At 34.1% G+C, this 21,256-nt stretch overlaps 1 protein-coding gene across 2 annotated transcripts in view; it reads right to left on the minus strand.

Moving 5' to 3' along the window:
* Positions 1–7,721: 7,721 nt before the first annotated feature.
* Positions 7,722–21,256, minus strand: part of prkd1 (protein kinase D1) — a 54,031-nt gene continuing 40,496 nt past the window's right edge. For both annotated transcript variants that reach the window (XM_067366782.1, XM_067366781.1), the window contains 13 exons: positions 20,571–20,648; positions 19,932–20,130; positions 17,243–17,366; positions 17,046–17,123; positions 16,566–16,836; positions 14,945–14,997; positions 14,456–14,528; positions 14,074–14,180; positions 12,928–13,089; positions 12,661–12,759; positions 11,705–11,972; positions 9,086–9,171; positions 7,722–8,209 (listed from right to left, as the gene is read on the minus strand). In XM_067366782.1, coding sequence (XP_067222883.1) covers positions 7,991–8,209; positions 9,086–9,171; positions 11,705–11,972; positions 12,661–12,759; positions 12,928–13,089; positions 14,074–14,180; positions 14,456–14,528; positions 14,945–14,997; positions 16,566–16,836; positions 17,046–17,123; positions 17,243–17,366; positions 19,932–20,130; positions 20,571–20,648 — 1,817 coding nt within the window. In that variant the 3' untranslated portion in view covers positions 7,722–7,990. The remainder of the gene's footprint in view (positions 8,210–9,085; positions 9,172–11,704; positions 11,973–12,660; positions 12,760–12,927; positions 13,090–14,073; positions 14,181–14,455; positions 14,529–14,944; positions 14,998–16,565; positions 16,837–17,045; positions 17,124–17,242; positions 17,367–19,931; positions 20,131–20,570; positions 20,649–21,256) is intronic.

Here is a 21,256-nt window from a genome sequence, read left to right on the forward strand (position 1 = left end):
TTAACTGTGGACAGTGAATGACAAAACAATAGGGCACTGAGAGAAAATTGTACAGAGCGTAGAAAGGAAACGAAATACTGCCTCCAAAACTCCTTTATGTGCTGAATTGATCAAATAAAGGTTTTAGAACTTTTAGACCATAGACAAAACTGACAGAACAAAAAGAGGGAAAAAAAGATGAGCTGTCAGTCATCACAAAACAAAAAAAAAAAAAAAAGAGAGAGAGAGAGAAAAAAAATCCTTCCATATGCTGGTAACATGTATAATGGTAAATACTGTCACATGATACCTGCAAAAATAATAGTTTTATTCATTTTATTTTCTTAAAGGATCACATCATCACACAATTGCAAAATTATTCACTGATCTTTACCTTTTTATTTGAGATGCATGAAAAAAGTTTTCTTGGTTATAGTTTGCATAATACACCAGGTGTATTTTATATATATATAAAATATCAATGCCTTTTTGCATTTTTGGTTTTGTATGCAACTATATACATCACTAAGACTTTTGCACATATAGTTGCTGGTTTTGCTGAAGTCTTTTTTTTTCATTAGTGATGTCCTGCCTTAATGCTTTTAAATGTTTAAAATGAAAATAACGCAACTGTTGAGTGTTATGAAATGTTCAAGTTTTAGCAATACAAGTTTATTATTATTTTATAGCCCAGCTTCACCACAACCTACATTAAATGTAATTAGTTTACAAAATGAACAAGTGGCACAAGCTATTTAAGAACGTTTTTAAATCAGAATTGTTTCACTCTGTTTAATATAAATCATCTTTCATCTTTAAATAGTTGGTGATGATAAATATTGTAGTAAATATTTTTTGTAACTCTATCATAAACAATTAAAAGCCTGTTGTTGATGCAAAACTTCACTTAAAAAAAAATTAATTGTTGGATTTACTTAAAAAAGCAGTGTCAAGTGGTCCCAAGCAACTATATTGAGTAGTTTGTACAAATAACAATTGAACAATTCAAGTAAAGCTGACAAAATCTTTTGGAGTAAATACAAATATTTCAAATTGTTACATAAAATGTGCATGTGCAGTTTACTTATAATTAGGGCTGTCAAACGATTAATCGTGATTAATCACATACAAAATAAAAGTTTGAGTTTGCATAATATATGTGTGAGTAATGCGTGTAAATAATATATATATATATATATATATATATATATATATATATATATATATATATATATATATAATGCACACAAATTAATGTATATATTTAAGAGAAATATGTTATTTATGTAAAAAAAATGTATTTATATATAATATAAATTATATAAAAATATAAATAAATACATATACTTGTAAATATTTCTCAAATATATACATGGATGTGTTTGTATTTATATATACATAATAATTACACACAGTACACAGTACATATTAGGCAAACTCAAACTTTTATTTTGTATGCGATTAATCGTGATTAATCGTTTGACAGCCCTACTTATAATGTTATGTTTATTTTGTAAAGTGAACACATCTATTGACTTAATTTAGCTTTTTAAAATTTGCTCTACGAAATGCACTCAAAAAAAAACAAAAAAACTCATTGAACAAACTCAATTTAATTGAGAGCAATTCCAACACCCATATGTACTCACAGCTTAATCACAGGTGCCACTCTTCTGCATAACGTAACCACAAAATTCAAGAAACATTACAGAAACTCCCAAATGTCCAACATAACTGAACATTAACATAAACTAACAAACCTTCCTTTACTGAAAAACACATAAAAATATAATTTTAATCCCAAAATTTGCTCTCCTAATGCAGTCCCTTTGCAAAGAATGCTGGGAAATACGGATCCACTGCCCTGTTAATTATGTCAACATTAATTTGTGCATTTCACTTGGCAATGTTAACAAACAATTATCAAGTAAAGCTGACAATACTCATTATTAGTAGAAACAAATCAGTTAAATTAAGTTCATGTAGTTACATGAGTTTTTTAAGTAATGTGAACAAGGATATGAAAAGTGAAAGTTAATTTGTTAAGGAATGCACCCTTATTTTCCTATCTTACTTTTTTCCACTTTCATTTCCTAAAAATGTGTGAAATGTTGTTCATAATTGCATTGTTATCTTAAAACTAATTTAATATTCAGAATTTGCTTATAAAATGCTCAAACAACGCTGTTATATTTTTAAAGTCATGTGCATCTGACGGCTGGTCCCATAGTATGTCCGCCTAATGATAAGACCCAACATTACATAATGACATGCTCTCAGCCAGTCTAAGAAGCTTGTCACGAATAAGGAAAGGGGTCAGGTGCAAATGTTTAAGGGAAGGAATGTATTTAAAGGCCTCTTTAAAAGTGCTCAGCTGCAGGATTGCATTGTTAGGGTCGGTTTAGAGTGAATGAACTTGCGGCTGCATGTGAGAAAAGGAACACATTAGAATTCTGTTGTAATCATCAGCGGATGACCTACATCGACATGTTGTGATATAACTTTTAATCTGTTTGTTGTTTAATGCCAAAAGTAAGCTTTGCGTGAGGTTTTTTGTACAGGAGCAATCATCTACACACCGCAGATATTTCATGTTTCAGTTAAGAGTGTCCAGCCTCGCCTGCTGAAGCAGTACTAAAATTGCCCTGCTGTGCAGAGGAAGGCCTTTAATCTCCTACCACCACCCTCTGCCAAGCCTGTAATCCCACTAATCTTCACCACATAGCACGCAAACATGCAGAGAATCCCTGTGCATCCATTCTGCCCAATCCCAGCAGAGCGTGCCCTATCCTTCAGCTTTTGCCTCCGTCAGTATGAAGGGGTGGTAATTTGTTTGGGGGATGGGTTTCATTGGGCGGAAATGGACCTGACCATCGCTCCACTTCCGCTATGAGCCCTTTGCGTGCAAGGCAAGAGTATGCGAGCCGGTGCCAACTATTGAATTCCCACCACAGAGGGACTTCTAAGTGGTCCAGGCAGTGGGTTTTGTCAACCTAGAATAACCTCATTTAGCAACACGTTGGGTGTGGTGGAATAACAGGGCCATTTCTGTGTCTTTGCTTTGCTAGAGAAAACAGTTTACACAGCCGGATGACCAATCCGCGCAGAGCCTCTTATCCGCACTGTTGATAAAACAACTCTGTTTTGATAAAACAAAAACATAAAAGCAGAGTTTAAATGAAATCTAGGTTCAAGATTTTTGAGCGGGTGATCCGTGCACACGCTGGTCGTACATGCGTTTCAGGCACTGTTAATCGTAAAATTCAGAGTTACATTTAAGGGGGTTGCGGAAATGAATACTGACCCCTCGACTCCCATCCCGAAAACCCTACGTTCCCCTTCACTGGCTCCCTGACATTTCTCTGAACCATGCACTTGAAATGTTGCACTGTAATTGGTGTTGATCCTAGCATGTGTGCAGACTGCACTACAAATTAGGATGGAAAAGGTTATCATAATATTTAGCTAGTCTAATTTGTCAGCTGAACAACTTCCCAATGGAGAAATTCAGAACAGGAGGTTATATTTGAAGTGAAAATGAAAGTTTTGAGGTGTACACTGTGAAGTAATGTGGTTTCAACAAGCAGTCCATGAGAGCTAGTTCTCTGAAAGAAGTTTTATGAACTTTTGGGTTTAGTTTGAACTTTCTTTCACAGGATTCATTCGTTTAAATACTCAAATACCCAGTTCACATATTGCTCAATTCGATAACTAGACTTAGATTAATAGATTGTTATGGCTTTACACTATAAAAATTTTCAGCCCACTAAAATTGAAAACTTTCATTTAATCGCTACCTTACATTTTAAGTCAAATTAAAGTGGTGTCAAAGTGGCAGCCTGCAGTGATTAATTCATTGCACTTTTTAACCACTTTGAATTTAATTACTAGTGAAGAAAATCAAGTTGAAACTCTGCAAACATTACACAAGAAAACCAAATGATTGTGACAAGTTACATGGATGGACAGAAAAATGTTTTGAAATCAAAATGAAAGAAAACAATTTTGCAATATGCAAAAATATATGAATGTTTGATTACAGGTATAGGCTATTTTACTATTCGGCCTATTATTATTATTATTATTATTATTTATCAGTCTTATTTATTATTATCATTTTATTTATTTATTTATTTTTACATTTACTTGAATATACCCGTTGTTCGGTCTATGCTCTACTCGTTTGTCATTTCTGATCTGTATCAGTTTCTGTTTTGGCGTCCCCTAGCGCCACACCTAAACACATTGTTATAATGAGACAAAAACCTGCATTTAAAAAAGTCTTGAAAATATAAGTTCATTAGAAATAATAATAATTTAAAAAAAAAATCAAATCAAATAAAAAATGATCAGACACATTTCTTTTATTTAAATGAGGCTAAAAACAAGCATTATTTAAGTTGTTTTGTTTTATTACTTATAAGCTATTTTACATCTGCATTTTATTTCATATCAGTGCATTTTCTCCTTATTTTTAAATATGTACATTTTATTTAACTATTCAAGTTAGCAAAATTCGGTGTGAGCTATTCTTTATAAGACCAACATAGCTCTTTTGTTTAAATCATCAGACCGGCATACATCTCAGTGCAATATCATGTTTTTCTAACCGGCAGAATTTGATATCAAATTGAATATAAAAGCAAAACCTGTTTTTCTAACATGTTTAATCATTTTTTAAAATTTCCTCCGTTGCAGGAGCAGATAACTGGAGGTTGATGAAACTGTCGCGCGCATATGGCACAAAACTGCACGTGCACATTTTCAGATAGCTGCAGTAGTCTACCTGCCACGCGCAACCTGTTTTCACATAATCAAGATTTCATTTGATGAGTCGTTTATGTCAGTCCGGTAGCGACACATGACTGTTTCAAGGTACAAGACATTATGCATAATGTCATAGATAACAAAAATATTGCTGACTAAACAAGTCAATTACAAACAAATAGGCTACTAAACACCAGTCTATGAATAATAACACAATGCCCGCTATATATTTAGATTTTAAGAGGTATGATTTAAAAATTATCGTTTGGAATTAATATCAGACAAAGAGAGAAAGAAACTCGTGAACTAAAAAGTCATTTATTCGGCTTTTTTTTTTTTTTTTTGCACCGTCTGGTTTCATGTTTGCTGCTCAACACGGAATCGGGGAAAATATTTGCGTGTTTTGTCTGACAGAACCAAATAATTCAGACGTGCGAAACTATTATATTTGTTTTCCTTTTGGTGAAATTGTCTGTGCCAACGCAGCCAGGATGAAGAAAAACGGAGTTACTACGGCAACAATCCTTTCAGGATATATCTGTCTCTCTCCTTTTTTTTAAATATGCAATTCCAGAACATATGGTTACTCACTGTCAAAGCTGTGATTCTTCATTTGCATACTAACTAATTTTCCGAGTACACATTCCCTAGAAAACATGTGCAACTCCAGGAGATACATCGTATATGGGAGAAAAAGGAGAAATGTGTTAATAAGAAATCTTTTAAAGCATAATTTAATACGTTTATTGCTTTTATATTACTTGATTATTGTCTCAGGAAACGGAGAGATATTAAATAGCTCTGTTAATGTATTTGTTTCTTATTTATTTATTTTTATTCTTGAGAAATTCATAGCGCGTGATTAAAAGTTCTTCACTTGTTTATTTTGAAGACAGTAGCCTATTAAATCTTCTGATTGTGGACATTCTGTTACTGAAATATTTAAAGACTCAATGTCGTTTTAAAATATGGCTTACTCATCTAAATTTATTTTTATTTTCATGAAAAATGGTTTAGCTTACATGACAAGCTTGAACTGCTGAACGCAAAACAACGTATAAAATTATGCTATTTATAAAGAATCTTACCCATATAATTTAGGCTGCTAACATATTTTATTTTATGCATGTTCATTTTTTATTTTGTTGATGTCATTTATTGTAGGCCTACTTCACAAAAGCCTGGCTGTTCTACATTTTTAATCCATGTTTTCAATCGAATGTCTTTTTTTTTTTTTTTTTTTTTTTAATTAACTCATATACAGTAGCCTACATTTTGCTTTGGTCGTGTAACACCTGCACTATTGGCTCTAGTCTCCATCTATTGTGGGGAGGAGTTTGGATGAGAGAGAGAAAAAACAGACTCAAATGATTCGTAACTCGATAGACAGCCCATCTGTAAGATTCTTCCCTTTCTTTCAGTATGCGAGCTCGTCATCTCTTGTCCAGGAATAGGCTGTTGGTGGCGTCGTGTAAATGATTCATAAACACCGACTGCTGTTTCACAATGGGATATTTTCTAATTAAACAGGCAAAAGTCAGGAAAAGAAAAGAAAAACGCATTTTGCTTTTTCTTGACAAAATACATTTAGTGAGCTGGATAGCCTATGTAAGCTAGCTAGCAACAGGGGAAAATGGGTGTGATATAGACAAATGTCGCTCAAAATAAGACTATTTCATATTTGTTCAAAAAATTGTAGCTAATAATTTTAACTTTTCTGACGATGACTTGGATGAATCTTGACGAAAAACTCCGTAACTCATGTCATTTAAAATCTATATACTCTACGGCTTTTCGCCTCACATCCTCGTTTTCAATCGCGAAAAATGAAATATGATATCTATCACGATTAAAGTCTTTTTTAAAATACTCTCCTTAAGCTTACTTATATTACAACTTTCCATGCTTATACAACATTTGTTAAATATGCTATATCAAATCAATTACATTCCTTGATTTTATTTGTTTTATTTTTGTTTTCAACAGTCTGCCCATCTAGTAAAATGATGTATTGAGAGAGGTTTGTACTGTCCCATCGAACCAACTTTCAGGCTTTCATGCTGCATAAGCGTACAGCGCCATCTGTCGATTAGGAAACACCTTTCCTGATGGCAGACAGCAAATCACACCTACTTGATTTGAAGATGAAGCAGAAAAGTGCCAAAAACACTAGTCCACAGTATACCATCCTTTTTCAGCACTATGGATTATCACTCACCTTTGGCCTGATATCTTCTGTGACTTGCACTCATTCCAGCCCATAATTAAATAACTAAAGAAATAATTTGTTAACATTTTAATCAGCCTTTTGGACAGAACAGCTGATTGAGTGCATTAGTGTTGTACTTCTCCTTCACTTAAAGGGAACACTGAAAAAAAAAAAAAAAACTGAAAATTTGTCATAAGCACATTTATGCGTACACAACCAGCTGCACTTTATTATTATCCCAACATATCCGAAGAAAGCAAAAGGAAAAACATCTCCAGTCCACAGGCAGTGTTGCTTTGCTGTCTTACACTTGCACAGAACACTAACATACATAACCAACCCCCAAACCACACACACACACAGACACGCGCGCACACACACATACACATTCATAAGCACATAAACACAAAACCACAAAAGCTATAAATGCTCTCTGCTATACATTTGTCAAGTTATCATTGATGCAACAGGTCACCACAATATCTGTGGTATTAACTGACTTTTCATAGCAGAATAATTTCTTAAATTTATTAAAAGGCTAAATAAGTTCACTTTATAACTTGTTTCTTATATGACTTATTTTGTGAATTATACAAACAAACACTGTTGATACAGTTTTTTCAACTGTGTAGTGCCAGTTAATGGCAAATAATAATTATAATATATATTAATATATATATATATATATATATATATATTTTTTTTTTTTCTCAGGTTAAGAACAAGAGTTATATTTGATTGTATAAGTTTAAGTGCAGTTGTTTTGACTAATTTTTTTTTTTTTTTTTTTATGTGTTATTGTCATATATTTGGGTATGATTGTTTTTGTCTACGTAATGTATGGCTAGGTTGGCTTTTGTGGTTTAGGCACTGTGTGTTTATGAAATTTGTGCTTGATCTGTAGTGTACAGTTATATGAATTTGTGCAGTACTTCTGGAATTGTCAAGTCATTTTCTGTTGACTAAAGTGGTGATTTCGCAGTATAAAGTTGGCTTGAGTTCCGTTGTTGTACCCTTAAAGGGGTAGGCAGCAATTTACAGAACACTGACTCTGTCGCTGAGCATGCCCATCACAAGCTCGTCAGACTCCGCCTCTTCGCGGACATCAGCGTGAGGGTTGATTAAGTGGGCTGGGTACTGAAGGCCATTTTGTTCTGCAAAATGCTCCCAGCGCATATCATCGCTTTCATGGGTGATATATCGCTCCTGCATTTTGCACTCCAGAGTCCGCAGGTCCAGCCACATCTGGTAGTCCTGACATAAAGATATATTTTTAGAAATCAAAAACATTTCGCACTGCTAAAAAAAAAATAGGAAAAATAAAGAAATAATAATAAAAAACACTTTCTGTCAATATCTACCCCTGTGAATAAACTACTTGCAGCTAATATAATATTAATGAAATAAAAGGTCACTTAATTACTATGACATTGACGTTTCAATAGAAATGGCATTATTAGTATATTTAATTTTATCATAAATGCAATACAAGTAATTACGAAAATTACTTATAAATATGTACTAATAAAGTCGTACTAAAGAGGGTCAAAAAAAGTACTCTGAAGTTCAGCTAATTGCATTTAATATAAATTTAAACTATCATATACTTTCATTTAATTGCAATTAACAACTATTAAACATTTCACACATTAACTGCAATTGCAATTAATGTCCTAAAATATTCCATTCAGTTTGCTATAGTTATTTATCTATTTATGTCTTTATTTCATTTGAAAGGTTCTTTTAAAAATGCAAAAATAGAGTAGAAATTTTTGTGCCAATTTAAATGGGTAGAAACAAGACATAGTAACATGATGAAAATTTTAAAAATATATATTTTTCTAATTATAAATAAATGTTATACAAAATTCTAAACATATTTTGCAAGTTTCCTACTATGTGTGCATATCTGTCACATGAACTGATCAATTAAGATGACCAGTCATTGACACTGTATGGGTTATTATTGCCTTGTTACGACAAAAATATTCTCTAACACAGACATGGGGGGGGTAATTCCACCTCTACTTCAGTTGCCGAATGTGACTGTGGGGGAAAACAAAGTTTTTTTTTTTGTTTGCATATCATAGCTTTTCTACACAGAGCATATCAAAGTCATTATCTTCTAACCTGTAACCAGGGATGGCTGAGAGACTTGTCCACGCTGTAGCGCTTCCTCATTTTGACTTGCAGCAGGTTATTAATGAGGTCAATTGCTGTAACAACAAAACAGGTTGTCAGTGACCGGGCTGTGGTGGAAAATCTGAGGGATTTTGTGTCCAGAGGGATAATGAGCAAAACCAACATCATGTTAACATTATTTCAGGGGTCACAAATTTCCGAGACACTCCAAAGTTTCTTAACCTTGAGGCCTCTGCGCTTTAGTCTGAGGGATCGTTTGGAATTATACACATGAATGGGTCGTAACAAAAATTGAGCACGCTCTCACAAATCTCTTTCTTTAACCCTTGCCCTCTCTTCTCTTCATCTTTTCTTTTCTCCTTTCTTCTCTTTCACATCTCTCTCCCACATTTACACAGTTTAGTAGCAGGGTAGTCACACAAAGATACACGTTTTTTTTCTTTTGAAATTAATAGATTCCAATTAATAAATGTAATATGTTGTGAAAATTTTATATATATATATATATATATATATATTACACAGAAAACGTATATGCATGTAAATGCATTGCAGTAAAAAATGAATCTAACCTCTAATTTGTTCTGTAATTTCTCCATTTGTTTTGCAACTTGTTTTATAAAGCACTTTTGAGATACTCTTTGTTATGCCACTTAATTATTTTCACTTCACAGTAAACAGAAATAAATTCAATTAAAATAGTTTTAAAAACACAAAAGTAATTGTTAAAATGGCCATATTTGATACCAGCCAAACTATATAAATAAATAAAAGTCTATGTGAATAATTTGTTCCAATTGCCAGTGTTCTTAAGTAAGTAAAGCGTGGTCTCTGGTTCCCTTTCTATTTTAATGAGGAAGAAAGAGGGCATTAGTAAATAAACAGGGTCAAAGGTGAGGGCATCAAAAATCTAGTTAAGGTAATGAGACGAAGGTCAATTCTATTCATACAGATCGCATATGACTTAAATGTAAATATTACCTATTCAAGACCTCAAATCACACCTTTACTGTGAATTAATACTGACCATATCTTCTTAGATCATGAACCATGAGCCAAGTAGGAATGATTTGGGTGAGCTGAGGTCATTTATGCGTACAGTCACAGGGCGGTGATAATTAGAACAAGCAAAACTTCAACAGGAACATCAAGCTGCAGTACTATGACTTCAAAATAGTTTAACATCTAGGCGAATATCAGTAGCAGGCTGACTAGAAATAGCAGTATATAGAGGTCATATTCATACATTAGCTAATGGAAGTTAATTCATAATAACTATCCTATTAAGGTTATTCGTATGTGAAATGGGATTCGCCAAGTAGGTCTGTGACTGGATTACTTTACTTACATTTCTGAGGATTAACACGGATTTTAAAGGGGTAGTTCACTTCAAAATGAAAATTCATTTACTCGGCTGAAACCTGTATGACTTTCTTCTGTGGAACTGTTTTTGTCATTGATGAATACGGTTTTTAAAAGTGTAAAAAAAAAAAAAAAAAAAAACATAATGGAGATATAATTGATTTTGAAGATTTATTAAGTGTTAACATTGAGATTATGTGGGTTTTATAATCAATTAACACTGCTTTTGTCATTTTTTTACAATATGGACAAAATTTGTTACCAAAAAAAGTCATTCGGTTTAACCAACATTTGGGTTTTACCGAATGACATTTTTGGTTATACTGAATGACGATATTTTCAAACAATGCCAAGAGGCTGATATCTAGCTAGCTTGCAAAAGGACAATCAAAAATTTTATATTTAGTACAAGTTTTTTTTTAATATTACAACATTTTCCATGTTTTATAGCGGTTGTACGGAATGACCTGATGTTTCGGGACATGCGTATGAGCGACTGAAAACATGAATTTTTCAAATAGTTAAAAGAGAGTTAGTTAATTTGCTTCACGACCATGTGGTCCTTTGCAGGTTTCTGAATGATGTCACATCCTGTCACGTGATACTGACCGCATGACTTGATCCAAAATGGTCCCTTTATATTGGATACTCCGAATGACATCAATGAAATTCCTTTTTCCAGACATTCTTTCTCATAACAAAGCAACAACTTTTAATACCATTTTTCACTGCTGATATATGATGTTATAAAATCATGCCAGAATAAAAAATATATACATTTTAAGATATTTTAATCACAAATGAAATGGCTGTATTGGCCTTTGGACGGTTAAACCGAATGACCTTTTGACACTTCAAAATCTTTAAAATACCTTTATATGTAGCAAAATATAATTAAAACCTTTGGGATTCAAGAAATTAGATCTAGTTGTACTACCTTACGTTCTTTGGATGTCATATCTTTGTTTTTTATTATTATTAAGGCCTTTGGACAAAAAAAAAAAAAAGACCTGTCACGTCACTGACCCCTATACATCTCACCCTAATGACTTTCATTTTTCAGAATATATTCTTTTGTTTTTCTCAGAGAAAACAGCAAGTCATACAGGTTTGTAACGACATGAGCATGAATAAAGTTTTTTTCACTTTCGAGTGAACTATCCCTTTAAACTTTACTTTCGTTCCACATTCACTGACGGTTGCGTTCCAAAGTTCACTCAAGATCCCGTGCACCTCAGAACCTACCCTCTGGGGTCACTGTTTTCCAGGGGTTGGGAGGGTACATGAAAGCAGCATTCTGGATTTGATCATGAATATCTTCATCCTCATTAAAGGGGAACGTTCCACTGAGACTGACATAGACGATCACACCCACGGACCACATGTCCAGCGAGCGGTTGTAGCCCTTGTTCCGAAGCACCTCAGGGGCGAGGTACGCCGGGGTTCCAACCACCGAACGCCTAAAAGACTTCTCACCAATAATACGTGCAAAACCGAAATCACACAGCTTCACCTGCAAGACAAACCAAGGAATAATGAGCTTTACAATAAGCAGACACCAGGAGGAATTGGCTATTTTACTCGACTAGGACTGAGATGCACAAAAGACCAAAAAAATAACATCCTTTTGTTCTTGCGCTAGCTTTTAACACCACAGACGCCGTAATGATCAGTTGTCACGGTCTGAACGAAAGTCAAGTGAAATTATCACCCAGTTGGATGTGGTTACAATGTATCTCCTGCTGATCTACACTTTCTACCTTTAAAACATTTGCTTTATTTGCACAGCAACAAGCACCTGAGGACACGAGAACCAAGCTCAGATGTTGACAGCTCTAGTTCTGCTTCCACCTTTGCAAAATATTTGTCAATGACACGCAGTGATTTGTTTAGTATTCTTCCAAAATGTTTGCCTGCGCTCAAACAGTGAGTCATCTTTCTGCTTGAGAGCTTCCAGAGACAAGCTTGTGCAGTAGACAGAAGAAACAATGGGAGGATAATTTAGAAATCTTTCATTAGAATGTAGAGACACACACAACCCTGTGCCTCGAACACACCATGAGAACGCTATAATTACCATCTTTTATTCTTGCGCATTTACAAAAACAGATCCATTTATGTTAATTTCGGTGTGGCCTCACTTCATTCAGATATTTCCTTTCTTTTGTTGTCGCTTCTCGCTCTGTTCGGATTTTACTCACTTGTGGAAAAGAGTCAGCGGAGGCTAACAAAACATTCTCAGGTTTGAGGTCACAGTGAACGATGTTTTTGAAGTGGAGGTGGCGGAGAGCGACGAGAATCTGGGAAAGGAGCGGAACAGCATTGTTATTACAATACCGAATAAAACATAAAAAATTTTAAATAAAAATCCAAAGCTTTACCATTTATTTTCACTTCAGATATTTACATGGAATTGAGTGTATACTGATTCTGCCATTGTTACGCTGTACAGAGCCTGTGAGATGTACCTGCGTAACGAGAAACTTGGTGATGCGTTCTGGCAGCCTTCCCTTCTCACTTGACAGTATCATCTCCAACATGTCGCCATGGAGCTTTTCCATGACAACAAAGACACGCTCTGGTGTCTCAAACATGCACTCGAGGTTGACAATGCCGGGATGGTGGAGGTTCTGCAGAAGACAGATATGACATCTATATTTAATTATAAAATTACAAAATTGCCAATATTCTAATATAGATTTTTTTAATCCCAAATTTGTATTTAATATGCCTTTTAATAATAATATTATTAATAATATATTAAATGCTGGGTTAAAAACAACCCAAGTTGGGTTGAAAATGGACAGCGATTAGGTTGTTTTAACTCAGCAGTTGGGTTAAATGTTTGCCCAACATGCTGGGCAGTTTTATTTAACAATACATTGGAAATTAAAAATCAGACACATAATTACTAGAGGCAGCAATAATTAAAATTGTATTACTAATTAAAAATAAAGAAACATTTATTAATAAGCAATTTAATACATGTTTATTGCTTAATTATTATTCATTAAACGTATTAATACATGTTAATTTATTAAACATATAAATAAATGTTCATTTTAAGCAAGCAATAAAATAATTTTTAAACAATAGTTGAGTTAAATATTGTTTATTCGAACATGTTGGGCAAACATTTAACCCAACCACTGGATTAAAACAACCCAATTGCGGGGTTTGTCCATTTTCAACCCAGTGTTTTTTAGTGTATATTCACTTATTATTATTATTATTAAATATATTCTGTTGTATGTCATTTTTACTCTGTTTGCTATGTTTGTTCCTAGTTACTGTCCACACACCTGTTCTGTTTCTCTTTGATTATGTTCCCTATGTATTTAAGCCCTGAGTTTCCTTAGTTCTGTGTCTGGTATCATCTTTTTGTGGTTGTGTAATACTATTATTCCTGAAATCTCCTGAATCTGTGACTGTCTACTTTGGATACTGCTTTGTTTCATTGTGCACTCTCTACAATCCACCATGACAATATATCCATATTTGTCCATTATATATTACAATAATATTATATATTATATTATTACAATAATATTATAATATTTCAAATACTACAAACTCAGGCATCTTTGTATTGTGTATGTAATTTCTGTATTTACCTGAAGAATGGCAACTTCATTGCGCAGTTGACTTTCCTGCTTGGTTGGAAATCGCAGCTTATCGATGATCTTGATGGCAACATCTCTGCCTGTTTTCCTGTGTTTCCCTGCATTATATCAGAAAGGATGATGTGCATTTTTATCATTCATTTATTATATGTGAAGTATGGCTACTATATAAATAATTAGTAAATAATTTACTGTAAATATTAAAATAAAGTTACCCTCATTTCACATTCATTGATCACTGTACTACATTTGTTCTGAAGTTATGTACTGTATTAAAATATTTTAATACAGTAAAATATATGCATGAAATATTCTCCTAGTATAAAGATTCCAAAACACCGGATGCCCGTGTCAAAGAGCTCTGGTACATTACCTCCATAGACAATGCCAAATTGCCCAGAGCCAAGTACTTCATCAGGGAAAATCTGATACACTGTGCTAATATCCTGTAAGAAAAACAGAAACAAAATGTAAGCATATGTGCCAAAATGGGTTGTTCCCAAAGCTCAGAAGCAATGCTTGATACATGAGATTTCTTTGGATCTAGTCTTTTTATATCTTGTACTGTAACAATGGCTGAATTCAAACCAGTAGCCTATAGAGCTCCAGTATTTCCACATCTCACTAGGACTGTGTCAGAAAGACTCGAGTAACCATGGCAACTCCATGGCCAAGCAGGTAATCAAAATAATCTCCAAGAGGCAATGTGTGTTTATATCACACTGGAACTCAAGGTTGCGGGTATAGGCAAACCGACAGGAACAGTGAGCTCTTGCACACAGAAACAAAGCTTGATACTGAAAGAATATAAGATATATTTAGGCCTATGTCTCCAAATATAAAAAAAAGCATAAATGTTTACCACATTCTCCTGGATTTGGCAGTTGGATACTGAGATGCTAATGGAGACCTCTTCTGTTGGTGTAAACAAAAAAACAAAACAAGAAAAAACAAGAAAAAAAAAAAACTCATTATGTCTCTTTTGTATTGAATGCCATAGCCTCGGATTTACACCTTTACTAATTTATTCTACCTGAAATACTTGACAATGCATAATACATTTTAAGAGCTTCTCAAAATCATCTCAAAGAAAACTCAAAATAAATTAGAAATTTAACTTGCACCATACTGTTTTTAGGAGACCCAGTGTTTTCGTAAACTGAAATAAAGCTGAAATAAAATAAAATATAAATATCCAATGAAAAAGCCAAACAAATTAAATGAAAATTAGAAATGATGATTTAGAAAACAACTGAAATAAAATAAGTTGAACTAAAATGACTAAAAGTTAATAATTTAAATTCGATAAAACTATATATATATATATATATATATATATATATATATATATTCTGTCATTTTTTAAATTTTTTTTGATATATTTTTACTAGTGGGTGTAGGACACTATAGTTCAAAAATAACGTAAACTGTTACAAAAATTCTTCATACAGTGGACTACCAGTAAAACTGATAAAAATTTGGAACCAAAAAATATTCAGACACTTTTGTTATCTGATATAATTAAGGTTATTTTTTTCTGTCACAGTTTAACTCTGAGATCTTGTCATATTTACTACCATTTTTTTTTAAACTATAGTGAATAAACTGAATTAATGAATAAATGTTCAAGGTGTCAAATTTTGCTTTGACTGTGTGCGTGTGTGTGTATATATATATATATATATATATATATATATATATATAAATGATGACAAAAGCATAACAAAATATCTAATTCAAAATATTAATAAGTAATACTGTAATAGTGCATAAATAATACTAAAATAACACTGGGGTGGCAAGCACACTTTTTCACTGTTATAATATATCGTTGCAAAAAAACTATTTCATTTTTGTCCAGTTGATCATCAAAAACTTATATGAATATTTTAAAATACAAATACATTTAAGGTGCTCATTTTGCTTATTGGGTACAATAAACAGCCATAAAATAGTGTGTTATCCAGAATGTCTGGATGTGATTTATAAACATAATTTCTGAAAAAAGTCAGTGTCCAGATACTTCCCTAAAACAGTATGCCAAAAGCAGTAAATGAAATCGCTAGTATGTCAAATACGCAACATTAGTGAAAATGCTGCCATTGGACATTTTACTATCCTATAAGGCCATGAGAGAGGAGTTGTCATTTTTGCAAATAGCTGAGAATTACGGCGCAATTAATAATGCATGTCTCAAGGCAATGTGCCAAATGTAGTATGTATGGATTGTATTCATACTACACACCTGCATACTTTTAGCATGTACTTTAATAAGGTTAAAGTGAGGTTTAAACTTCAGACACAGCTATAGTTGCTCTGCAGTTTTCTGGCAGAAGCAAAGTGTAAAATTTGACAAAGCCTAGAAAGCTAGAAAAGGAAAATTAAAACTGCACTGCATTTCTGTATTTGCAGTGTTTTCCTCCTTAGAATCATTCTAAGGGTCTTAAGACAAGCCCCTAAATGTTTCACCATGAAGTTCATACTGTGGTAGCTGTGATGACTGCCGTGAGATATGCCCTTGGCGATGACAGGCATAAGTGCATGCTGGATGGCCATCTCCCACATGCGGGCCACGTCCTGTCCCACGCCGCTAACAAGCACGCTGCTTCCGTAGCCCGACGTAGCCAGGTTCTCTCCAACATAGTACACCAGAGATGCTGTGGCAATCTCAAAGCAATGTGGGTTGGCACCCTCAGGGAGAAGGTTGAATGTTTTCGCTGGTTCCAGAGACAGCACCTCAGATAGAGGAATTTCCTGTTGGAGAGAATTAAAAGGTCTATCTGAAAACTGAAACCTCAATGATATTGCAGAGACATGCATGTGGATCTGATGTGTGCAGTGATCCATTGAACTTATCAAGACATACTAATCAACTTATCAAGACAAAATGTTCTCTAAAAAAAATAATAAAAGCCCTCTAGACACCACCTTGATTATTTTTTTGACCTAATATTTGAAGTCACCTTATAGTATTTGCTCCCAGTGTCATTCTGGAACAGGGTAATGCACTTGCTGTCAAGTCTCCAGTAATGTCTCTTACGCTATTGTGAAAAAAACAACAACAACAGATACGAGAAATTATCAGGTACATAACGGAAAGTTCACTTGGCAATTCTCATATAAATTCATAAGGTTTATAATGGAAACCCAGAGCACTTACCAACGTGTCTTTGCTGGTGAAATGCACAAGCCAGCCTTCTTTCATAACACTGCTGCTTTTCCTCTTGGTGTGTTTGACAGACTGAACCACCCGCATAAGTGGGATGTTGTTGCTGGTGGAAGGGCTTACAAACACAGTGACATGTCAAAACCTTCTAGAAAATGTCAATTGCAGGTCAGGATTCATAGCATTCGAATACTTTTACTGTTTAGTTCATAGTTTAGGTTCTAGATTAGGTTATTTTTATTTTCTACTTGACCTCAAAGAAATAACCAACAACAATATGTTTTAACTCAAATTGATACCCAGAGCACAGCAAGCAAGACTACTTGTAAGTTCAGTTTTTATTGCTGTTGTTAAATTTGTCCTGTTTGGGAATGTATTTTATGCATTAGTCCTTAATATTAAGTACTTTTGTTTAATAAAATGTCTGTTAAACTGTTATAGTTATACTACCAATCAAAAGGGTTTTTCGAGAGAAATGAATACTTTTATTCAGCAAGGAAGCATTACTTTGCTATTCTTTTGAATTTCCAATTTATTAAAGAATCATGAAAAAATGTATCACAGTTTCCACAGAAATATTAAAGGGGACCTATTATGCAAAATTCACTTTTATCAGGTGTTTGAACACCAATGTCCAACAACCAGCCTATAATAGTAAAAATCCACTCACTCATTTCTTTATAATTCCCATAAATCAAAAGCAGTCTCTTCAAACGAGGCATTACAAGTGCTGTGTTTTGGGATATACCAATGCACATAATTGTCTCCATAGACTCCTGCCATCCATCGTGGTTAAATGTAATTTCTGAAGGAAATGTCCCCAAGAAGTCTTACATGTTTGCGCCTATCATTTTGCACTGGACTGTTTCACAAACGAGGGTCTTTTCAGCACTAGATTTTCGCAAAGGTTGATTCTGAAACCTATAAGACTGGAGACCACTGACAGTTTCTAACATTTTCAGTGTGTGAGATTGTCCTGTTTTGTTGTTGCTTGTATGCCGAAGCATGAGCTCTTGAAACTCCGCCTTCTTCTTGAAAGGGGGCCAGGACCACCAGCTTATTTGTATTTAAAGGGACGCACACAAAAATTATTTTGAGCTAAAATATTTTGAGCTAAAACTTCACATACACAGTCTTGGGACATCAGAGACTTATTTTACATCTTAAAAGGTCCCTTTTAAGCAGTACAACTGTTTTCAATATCAATGATAATAAGAAGTGTTTCTTGATCACCAAATCAGCATATAGAATAATTTCTGAAGGATTATGTGACACTATTGTGACATGTGACTTTTAGCGTCACAGGAATTACATTTTAAAATATAATAAATAGAAAACAGGGGCTGTATTCACAAAACATTTTATCTTACCACTAAGAGTCCTCCTAAATAGGTTTTCTCTTAAAACCTATTCACAAAGCTGCTGAGACCAACTTTTACTAAGGAATAGACAGAAGTCTTAAGCTAAGAGTAAGGGCAGGGTTGACCTTGTTGCTATGGATGATGTCAACACGCTTACTAACTATGCCCACAGTGATTGGCTGAGAGGGGAAGAGTCTCTGTCAGTGATCATAGAAATATTGTATCATGTTGCCATATTCAAATAAAGGTTTTAAAATACAAATGTTGCATATTCAAATAAAGAATTTTTAATAAAAATGTTGCCATATTCAAATAAAGGTTTTAAAATGTAGGCTAAGTATCACTAATTAAACTAGTATATGTTCAGTCAGCCTCTTGTCTGCGTCTCGAGAGATTGCAGAATTCAAGTGACAAACGATGTTTTATAAACAAAGTTTGGAAGGAGAACGTTCAAACGGTCTATCTAATCAGCTTGAGTGGAGGTATACACTCACCTATAGTTACAGTACCTCGACAGTTTTCTGCATCCCTCCGCCACCTCATTCCTCACTCTTGGCTGGGGATAAGGGGGAAAACTCTTGGTTTGGGCTAAATTCCAAGCTTAGAGTCCTCGATCCTCTTGGACAGCAAGCCAAATACCAAATACGCTTATTATATTTTTTTTACTCTATTCGATCATTTGTAAGTGTAAACTCGTGAAAACAACTGCCACAGGTAATCAGACTTTGTTTATTTATTTATTAAAGATTTATTTTTATATTATCGTAGATTCAAATCTATAAATCAAAATATATATTTATTGCATTTATGAAGAAAAAGTTCAGCACCTAAGGCTCTATCGCAGTTGTCTCATGGTGTACAGTGTCTTTAGGTGGATTAAGATTGTTTGTGATTTGGTCTTAGTGATTTAGGAGTCCTCCTGACTACTCCTAACATTTCACAGATTTAGGAGCTAGTTTTAGTGCTAAAAAGCTTTGTGCAATACTCTTAGAACAAAAATGTAGGAGTCCTAAATTTAGGACTGACACGCCCATTATTTTTAAGAGTTTCTCCTAAATCGGCAAGTTAGGAGCTACTTTTAGTCTAAAGATGTTTTATGAATACGGCCCCAGTTTTACTGTATTTTGGATAAAATGAGCATAAGAGCTTCTTACCATCACTAGACTTTTGAATGGTAGTTTATATTTGCAGTAATTCATTTATTTATTTTGCATTGACTAGTTTTCTATGCAGTCACTGACAGAGACAAGTTTTTGGACTAAAGTCAACTCTTTGTGACATTTGTTTTGTTTATAGTGCTTCTAGAGGTGACGAGGAGCTACCTGATGATTCTGTTGGATTCATCTGGGTCTTGGTCTTGGAAATCTCCAAGCTCACCATGTCCAGCTTCCAAAAGAGCAGCGGAATCCGCAACCAGAGACTCTTCCATATCATCGATAAGTGGACTATGTCTGTCCCCATCATGGTCATCACAACCCTCCTCCATGACCACATCTGATTCAGCACCAGGACTCAACAGATCTATGAGCCATGATAAGAGGATTGGAGTGAACAGGAGAATAAAAGCAAGGCAATGTAAGTCACGTGATGTATGTGTGTAAAAAAGCTGCCGTTTTAACACCACCAACCCTAGAAAGCAGAACTTCCATTTTCCATTCAGAAATGCTTAATATAAATCTACAGTAAGAAATTACAACTTCTTTCTTTTCTTTTTTTTTTTTTTTTTTGCTCTGGTATTATAACTAATAATATGAATTATTGAGAATATCAATTTAAGGTTAATCAGTTTCAGTGATAGAAACAAACAGGTTCAACATTACCCCTGTTTTTTTCAGTATGTTACATATGGAGTATGATGTTCACATAACAATATTTATCTCGCTAAACATTAAATGCTGTTTTTGTCGTGAAAATGCAGTGTTGATCATTGATTCGCATGAAGACTCTAAAGTTAGACTTGCCTCCGTTTCTTGACACCTCTCCGAGGCAGTTGTTTGGCACTTTGGGTGCACATCGTTTATGGCAGTTGAATTTGCAATCTGAGACAGTGTGAGGGAAAAGAGAGTAGAGAAGAATGAGAGAGCGACAGAGAGAAGGAAAAGGAGTTAAAGGGGGAGTGAGGGAGAGAGTTTACTACCAATCTGACACATAAACATATGAGTTCCTGTTGTGCCGGTGGCTGACAGGCTGAGACCTCGCACATTGAACACATGAACATTAAAGCTGTTTGTAACAGCCCAGCCAACTGCACTCTTTACTGCTTGGCACATGGCATATATTCTCCTTGCACAAACACATCATATATAAAAGCAGCTGTTGTGTCACTGTATATTTATGCTTTCTTCCAGACTAGATGACAAAAAAGGATCAACAAATTGTATGATCTGTTAAACTGTACGGTGTTATCTGTAAGGTGAGCATAAATACATTAAATATTGGCACCTAATAGGCTAGGAATAGGCTATGTTTGGAATGCTATTTGTAACATGTATTATGTACTACGGCCATATGCAAATTTTATATATGCATGAATTGCTACGTTTGCCAGGATGACCATAGCACACTGTTGTAACATCTCTATTGCTATTGGTTATTTAATCATATTGCCAAAGGTTATGAAATCTTAACGCTAAACTGGATTAATAAT

This window comes from Chanodichthys erythropterus, chromosome 18, assembly GCF_024489055.1.
Source record: "Chanodichthys erythropterus isolate Z2021 chromosome 18, ASM2448905v1, whole genome shotgun sequence".
Lineage (NCBI taxonomy): Eukaryota > Metazoa > Chordata > Actinopteri > Cypriniformes > Xenocyprididae > Chanodichthys > Chanodichthys erythropterus.